General features: G+C 36.9%; 1 protein-coding gene across 4 annotated transcripts in view; it reads right to left on the bottom strand.

The window, feature by feature from the left end:
* Positions 1-665: 665 nt before the first annotated feature.
* The window catches only part of STAU2 (staufen double-stranded RNA binding protein 2), a 170836-nt gene continuing 162864 nt past the window's right edge, over positions 666-8637 (bottom strand). For all 4 annotated transcript variants that reach the window (XM_072411049.1, XM_072411053.1, XM_072411052.1 and 1 more), the window contains 2 exons: positions 4126-4211; positions 666-1853 (listed from right to left, as the gene is read on the bottom strand). In XM_072411049.1, coding sequence (XP_072267150.1) covers positions 1760-1853; positions 4126-4211 — 180 coding nt within the window. In that variant the 3' untranslated portion in view covers positions 666-1759. The remainder of the gene's footprint in view (positions 1854-4125; positions 4212-8637) is intronic.

The following is an 8637-nucleotide window of genomic DNA, read 5'->3' as shown; positions in this document are numbered from 1 at the left end:
TTGCGATTTGTTTGTAAAGCACTTTTAATCTGAGTGAACAGGAACCTAAAAATGTTGGAGTTGGATAAGAGTATCTTAGGGGCTCCATTCATGACAGAAATATAATAGCTGCCACGGGTGAGCTATCTTTCTGAAAATTGTAATTGCTTAGCTGATATGCCAACTGAGTCACTGACAGGGGAGCACAGATGTAGATGCAAAGATCTGACTCTACTCTGACTTTCCTGTTCTGTTTTAGTGTTCCAGTTTACTGAAAAAAAGATCGGGCTTCAGCATGACAGCTAGGCATATAGAAGAAATGGCACACCCCACATGACTATCATCAGGATCTTCTTGGCTAGTACTTGTGTATGTTTGAAGTTTTCCTGGGTACATATCTACATATGTGCAAGTCCAGTAGTCTATTTAGTTTACTTAGCAGGGGACTTAAGAACAGAAATTATTTTTTTGTTCATTGTATGTAAACCAAGTATGATCTACATTGAATAACACTGTGCAGATTTCTGCAACCCCCATTCCCAATAATTATACATTGTGTACTGTTCTCATCTGAAAAATAAAACCGAATATTCAATAAGCAAGAATCCGTTATGGTGTATAAAACAAATACCAAATGCATACAATTTATATTTCTTACACTTTAAAAAATAAACAGTCAGAGGCGGTTTACACATGAACTGATGTGGTTTTACTGCATTTGGCCATATCACACTGTCTCAATACGTGATAGTATACAGGTCGAAAAACAAAACCAAAACAGAAGAAGAAAACTTTCTTGCCATTCTGACAGTGTCTATCCAGCTAAAGAAATGCTAACTCTTATAATACCGCTTTGCGGTCAGTGTTACATGCTTTTCGTCTCTGGGATAGCCGATGTCAAGAGCGCAGAATGCAGGTATTAAAAACACTCAGTTGGTGTAACTGTGAGTCATTACAACACAATGGGTGTAAATGTTCGTCACACAACAGCGTGGAGGGCAGGGGAAAAATAATTAATCCTAAAATAATTAGAAACTAAAAATAACAATCTTTCTGTTTACTAGTTTGAGAAGATGGGTTGGATCTAAACTGCAGAATCTTGGGCACACTGTGACTCAATGCTACAAACATCAGCTCATGTTTTTAAGCAAATGTCGGGCATGATACAATTGGTTAGTCTGGATCTTCTTCTAAATGCTGTAATGGATATTAGAGTGAAGACTGCATTTTTCGCTCCAGAAAAGATAAGCCGTGACTATATATGAAGACAACAACTACAACTTTCACAAGCACTAAGCACTGTCATTGGTTAAGTTTTAAAATATCAAAGCATTTACTAAAACAAACCGAAAAAAAAATAATGGTAATACCAGTAAAACAGAACACTAAAACGCTAACCAATGTGATTTTCTTAACTTTTTTTTTTTTTTCAATTTTTTTTTATTTTTGTTTTAAAGAGCTTAGCTGGTTTGAGTTTAGTTTCTGTTCTTTTAACACTTTTGCTAATAAAATCTAAGTTGAAGCACTAATAAGATCAGGTTTCTGCCGTCTTAAAGCCATTAAATTAAAGATATGGTCTCAGATTTCAGGGGAAGTGCTTTACGCTAATATAAGTCCCCTCTTTGTATAAACAGTACTCAATATTATCTCTTGCTTTAGGATAGCGTTGTCTTCACATAAGACTTGTTTAATGGTATTAGTGATTCATTTCCTTGTACACCTACACCCTATTGCGTGTTGACAGGTTTATAAGGATGCAGTGGCCGCCGCCATAAAGCTCCTAGACGATGGCCTTTGGATCCTTGCAGTCCTGAGCAGTGGTGCCTGAGTTAGCCTGCGTAGTGTCTGCCTTCTCTCCACGAAGCTTGGCTTGTCTGAAAGAATAAGACATTGACAAGAGGTTTTAGGGTCTAGGCCTGCACATCTCAAGACATGTTTATTAGCAGATGGCCGGGGAAGACTCAAAAGGTCGACCTCACTGGTGACATTTTGAAGTGAAACAACAATATTTATGTTCAGATAGCATGATGATGAGATCATGGCAGGACCTCTCCGATGGAATTGCTGTTTAGAACTTAAAAAGCTACCCTATCTATTGTCATGTCTGCCCATGTCACAATTCTTTTCCAAGGCAATTAACTCTACATCCTATGCAATTAGCTTAACGAAGTGCAGAGATGAAAGTCAGATGTTTGTTAGCTATCCCGCTTTGCCACGTCTATAGATGGGAATATCTACTTTTTATTAAAAAAAAAAAAATGTAAGTCAAAATTCACATAAAATTATACACAAAATAATCTGACAAATGTATGTTAACTTTTATAGGGTTAACATCAGAAGTACATTGGGTATAGAAAACATTCACCCTGGAAATAGTACTAACATTTTGCAGCCTGAAATAAAGATACACACAAAAAGTATTTTTTACAACTGTATATACACAATGCAATGTATAAGAGCCAAGTGGAAACATACAAACTAGGATACTCCAGTGCTTGGTAGTTTAAATGGAAGCAAAAAAAAAAAAAAAATCAACTTTATGGGTGACAAGGCATTCTCCAAAAATTTCAGGGATGTTGTGCCTAGACAAGTCTGGAGATGGATACAACAAAAATTTAAAGGCTTTATCAATCTCTGGGGGCTCATTGAAACCTAGAATTAAATATTAGACATTTTTTTAATGGATGAAAAGACAATGTGGGAACTGGTAAGAGGCAACCAAGAGATCTATGGCAACTGTGGTCACTGTGTGTGTGTGACAAAATCACAAGGGAAACTTGGCTGGTATGAGAGGTGGAATAAAAAAAAGGCCCTTAATTAAAAGGCCACATTAGGTCTTGATTCAGGTTTGCCAAAATGTACAGCCGAATAGAAAAAGATGGTATGATCAAATGAGACCAAATGAAATATTTGGCCTCCACACAAAATGGTCCATCTGGTAGAAAGCCAATACAGTTCACCATCTAAAGAACACCAAAGCCTACAATAAAGCATGGAGGCAGTAAAATCCTGTTGTGGCGGGTGTTACTTTATTGCAGGTGTTTGAATAAAATACAGCTGGAAAATTATTTTTAATGTATGTCCTTATTTCAGGCTGAAAATTTGAATATTTTGAAGCGAGTGATTCTTTTTTATATTACCTGCATTAAATGTTATTTTACTATAACAAAGAAATGGAGGGTAGATAAATATCAACCCCAAAAAACAACAGGACTTTATTTCCTAACTTACTACTACAAATATGGATGCAAATGAGATAGCTGAATGAATCATATAGGGTGTATTTTTAGTCATTTTGGTAAGGAATATTGATAATACATTGGCAATTTATTTTGATTTTAAAGCTGACCTAAACTGAGAAAAAAACATCAGGAGGTAGTAATATATTTTGTCAAGTACCTCACTCTATGGTTCCTGGTTGTTTTTTGGTTTTGGTCTAAACACGTCAAATTTGATGTACATTCTCCATGGAAGTCAGCCATGGAGCTGGCGGTGAAGATGGCTACACTTACTTGCTGATTTTGGCAGAAGCTCAGCATCCACCGAGTTTAGTTCTGGCTTAAATATTGACCCATAGTTATTATATTGAAAGTTTCATGGCACATTAAAAACTCTGCTGCTTTTTGAACAAAAAGCCCCCCCCCCCCCCACTCCTGCCGGATATGTTGTGTTACTGCAAATGCTTTAATATCTATTATTTTAAGGTTAAAAAAGCTTTTGAAAAAGTGCTAGTAGGTGTGAAATACATAGGAGCAGCATCATGTGCCTTACACAGTTAAGTTGTGATGTGAATCTTTCATATTCTTGTTACTTATCTGCTGGCAAGATGAACTAGACCAGCTGCTGAACCATAGTGGACCATAGTAATGAAGTTTGGAGCCCCCCAAATGGTTTAGGTCTATTTGAAAGCAGTAAAATATGTTACTGCAACACAAAACTGGACTTCCTCCAGTCCCATTTGTTGAATATAACCAACAGCATAAATGTTAAAGGCATTGTTTTCATTACCTCGTACTAGACGTTCAGACTAAATGCTGAATAGGCAACTTAAGAGTGGTGCCTCAAGGAAGAACAACCTCACCAGTGTTTAAGCTATGAGTTAGTTTGAAAAAAATGATACCTAATAAAATTCTTAGACATACTTACTCAAATAATCCATTTTCTGACATAAGAGATCCATCAACGGAATCAAGTCCTTGTTCTGAAAATTGTTTCAAGGCACTTAAAGCTGCCTGTAAAAAAATAAACATGATAAGCCTACAGAATATAAAAACTGTCTATATGTATAGGGTACACTACTGTTGATACAAGCTTTTGTTTTGTGGATCTAATGTCATTAAAACATTTAGAGTTAATATACCATTCACTGTAATACCGACAGGATATGTTCACAGAGTACAGGTAACATAGAAAAAACAAATTAGATCTGTTTCATCTGTCATTTGTAATTAATTTTTTTTTAAACTCAGTTTTGGAGGGATTGCCAGTGAGGTTATTTTTTGTTAGTCAGAGAAGTATGGAACATTGCACATTAAAAATTTGTGTTCTTTTGATCCAGCAAGTGGAGTTCTAGGTTTTCTCTACAACGATTTGCTACTTCAACCCACAGAACTCAATAGCTCAAGCTGGATAAAGCAGGGGGATAACTTGTCGCCTATTGGACAGCTTCCTTTCATCCAGGTTCCTTTCTTAGTATAAACACATCCTGACACACTATGGTGATCTAGAATGTTTATGAGTGTATGTAAACAGACCACACATGTGACTTTTAGGAAGTTTTGACCAAAATATATATTGGAACTCCTCCCAACAAGGAATTTACCATGTCATTCTCATACTACCTTACCAGGCAAACAGGAAAAGAAGGACAAGCTGTAGACAAGCTCTGGACAGCTCTAAATCAATAGAATAACCCAGATCTGAATGTTTGAAATAACGAATTAGGGAGAAAATACGTCTTCAGTTGTTGTGCTTGTCTTACCCTTCTACCAAAGATCTCAAGAAAGCCTACGGTTAATACAAAATACACACAAGAATATTGTAATTTTTGTAAGAGGATAAAGTGTAGTAGGTCTTGTGTACATGAATGTGAATGTTTGTTAACTGCAATAATGGAAGCCTTTTCACCTTTGCCTAGGACTTTCTAGCCAGAGAGAAGAGAGTTAACAATCTAGTTTTTGTGTTATGTGTTATTGTGCTTTGTGCATGTGATTTGTAATGCAATGTGTAACTTGTACGATCATTATGCCTGCACTATGAAAGAGCTACACAACATGGTCCTAACTCATGTAATATTATCCTGATCTATTTAAAAAAACCATTTGTGTTACATTAGTAACACAATCACTTGAAGAATGCCATAGGTATCATTCACATTTGTTGAAGAGAAAAAAAATATGCCCAATTTTAATAAATGAAGAGAGGGGGAAGGCAGAGACAATCAAGCTACAAGGAAAGGGCTAAATGATTTTAGATGTCTCCTAACAGGGGATAAGGCAGGTTCTATGTGACTTGCTGCAGGAATAAACAAGACTGAAGTTTAAGTTGGAGATCAACTTCATGTGTGTCCTTTCATATTTTTGTTTTTGTATTAAAATAACAGATTTGTAATTTTCTATCTTTTTCAGTATTCCAAAAACGTGTAGTTAGGTAAATTGGCTTCCCCCGAAAAATGACCTTAGACTGTGCTAAAGATTAGTATACATAAAGACCTTAATATATGACTGAAGTGGGGACATTAGGATGTGAGCCCCTTTGAGGGACAGCTAGTGACATGAGTATGGACTTTGTACAACGCTGCATAATATGTGGGAGCTATATAAATACTGTGTAATATTATTAATAACTCTCACTGCTTATTAGATATAAATTGAAACCATGAACCACAAAATAAATGAAATATTTTGAGTTAGCATATGTAGGTTTTTATTCGAAGAATGCAGAGTAAAACTATCAATTAATAGCTGATCCAACATATGCAAATATTAAATATACAGTGAGGGAAAGTAGTATTTGATCCCCTGCTGATTTTGTACATTTTCCCTCTGACAAAGAAACGACCAGTCTATAATTGTAATGGTAGGTTTATTGCAGGTGTGAGAGACAGAATAACAGCAAAAGAATCCTGAAAAACCCAGTGCTCAAAAATCAGAGCTTGATGTGCATTGTAAAGAGTGAAATAAGTATTTGATCCCCTATCAACCAGCAAGATTTCAGGCTCCCAGGTGTCATCACTGTATGCAGGTCTGTAAGGGAGTGCTCCTAATCCAAGCTTGGTACAGTACCTGTATAAAAGACACCTGTCCACAGCAACAAATCATATTCCAAATTAGCCACCATGGCCAAGACCAAAGAGCTGTCCAAGAATGTCAGAGACAAGATTGTAGACCTACAAAAGGCTGGACTGGGCTACAAGACTATCGGCAAGTAGCTTGGTTAGAAGGTGACAACAGTTGGCACGATAATTCACAAATGGAACACAAAATAACTGTCAATCTCCCTCGGTCTGGGGCTCCATGCAAGATCCTCCCTCGTAGGGTTGCAATGATCATAAGGACGGTGACTAAGCAGCCCAGAACTACACAGGGGGAACTTGATCTTAGGGCAGCTGGGACCATAGTCACCAAGAAAACAATTGGTAACACACTGTGCCGTGAAGGCCTGCAACTTTGCAGTGCCCGCAAGGTCATGTACAGGCCCATCTGCAGTTTGTGAATAAACATCTGAATGATCCAAAGGGGAACTGGGTGAAAGTGTTGGGGTCAGATGAGACCAAAATTGAGCTCTTTGGCATTTACTCAACTTGCCGTGTTTGGAGGAGGGAGGAATGCTGCCTATGACCCCAAGAACACCATCCCCACTGTCAAATATGGAGATGGACACATTATGCTTTGGGGGTGTTTTTCTGCTAAGTGGACAGAACACCTTCACTGCATCAAAGGGACAATAAACGGGGCCATGTACTGTCAAATCTTGAGTGAGCACCTCCTTCCCTCAGCCAGGGCATTGAAAATGGGGGGTGGATGGGTAATCCAGCATGACAATGACCCAAAACACACCGCCAAGGCAACAAAGGAGTGGCTCAAGAAGAAGCACATGAAGGTCCTGCAATGGCCTAGCCAGTCTCCAGACTGGTTGATAGGGGATCAAATACTTGTTTCACTCATTACAATGCACATCAAGCTCTGACTTTGGAGCACTGGGTTTTTGAGGGTTGTTTTGTTGTTATTCTGTCTCTCATACCTACAATAAAAAAATCATTACAATTATAGACAATTATTTGGTCATTTCTTTGTCAGAAGGCAAACGTACAAAATCAGCAGGAGATCAAATACTTTTTCCCTCACTGTAGCTACCCCATGTACATATATATTTATAACCTATGCACATACACTGTTTTTTTAAACATTAGCATTCATTGTTAGTAAAAAGTACATTAAAATGAAGGATTTACATCTATGTGTTAAAAGGAATGTTAAGAGGAAAAAAACACCCTTCAGAATGTTACATCCTCTAAATCACATTAAACCATTTCCTAATAGATATTCCTAATAGATACAGTGAATAGATTTATTGTAATTTTTACAACACCAGAAACTTTAAAATGCCAATAATCAAACAAAGCATTTTGTTTGGGATAAGCTGGGGGAAAATAAGGTAAAGCAAAGCTAAAATGAAGTGCACAAACCCAGGGGAGTCATTATGACTATGCTGGAGAGTCAAACCAATGATTACGGACTGAAACAAAATGGAGAATGGTGCCAAATGCACAAACTGTGTCAAAAACACTGAAGGGGGAATGCTTTTTAATTATGTTTGATACCCCTCGAACAGTGTTTGAAAAGTTGTCTCCTGCTGATGAGAACGGTTCAGCCTTGACACGTTAAAGAGAAACAAAATTCATCTGACATTTTCCGGAGCAGCGGAAAGGTTAATAAGAGATTGGCAAATGGTGGGGAAAAGCAAGCGCCCTCCAGTTAATTAAAACACATGGTTTCTCGTCCATTATTTACACAAATACATAAAGAGATACATTACTCTCGAAACATTTTACAGCGCTATTGTGGGCTGATTCCCGCAGGTTTAGAAACAGATGTTTTTACAAATTTTATGTATGACTTTTGTAGACTGTTTAGCATTGCCAAAAAGCAGATGCCAGCAGGACACTGCTTATTTTGGCTACGTTTTGCTTTATAAATATGCAGACTTATCAGCAGGAGGTCAATTTTTTTGGTAAAGATTTGATTTCTATCTCTCCCTGTATCAGTTATCATTTAGGAAACTGTATCAAAATCTTAAACCTCAAACCCTTTTTAATTTGTTAAAATGAGCCAGTCTTGATCATGCCTCCCATCAAGAACAAAGAGCAAATTACAAAAAATAGAAGTTCAATTTTTAGGTCAGGTTATGCCACATGTTCTTGAAATACACTCAAAAGTTTAGAATTCAGCATTCCTGTTTCAGTGTATGTGTTTTTTTTTTTTATGGTAACTACATCCCAATCATTAGGAAAAATAAAAATGGCACCCTGCTAGAGAGGTATGGGAAAATAAATCACCGATAACCAAAACATAAACTCTCATTATTACAAAGCTTTTTCTTAATATAGAAAAAAATGATAATTGGTCTACTTCATTATAAGGTGAAAATGCTTCAAGT

This window comes from Pyxicephalus adspersus, chromosome 5, assembly GCF_032062135.1.
Source record: "Pyxicephalus adspersus chromosome 5, UCB_Pads_2.0, whole genome shotgun sequence".
Lineage (NCBI taxonomy): Eukaryota > Metazoa > Chordata > Amphibia > Anura > Pyxicephalidae > Pyxicephalus > Pyxicephalus adspersus.
The sequence above is the reverse complement of the archived record's forward strand: the minus strand, read 5'-3'. Positions and strand labels throughout refer to the sequence as shown.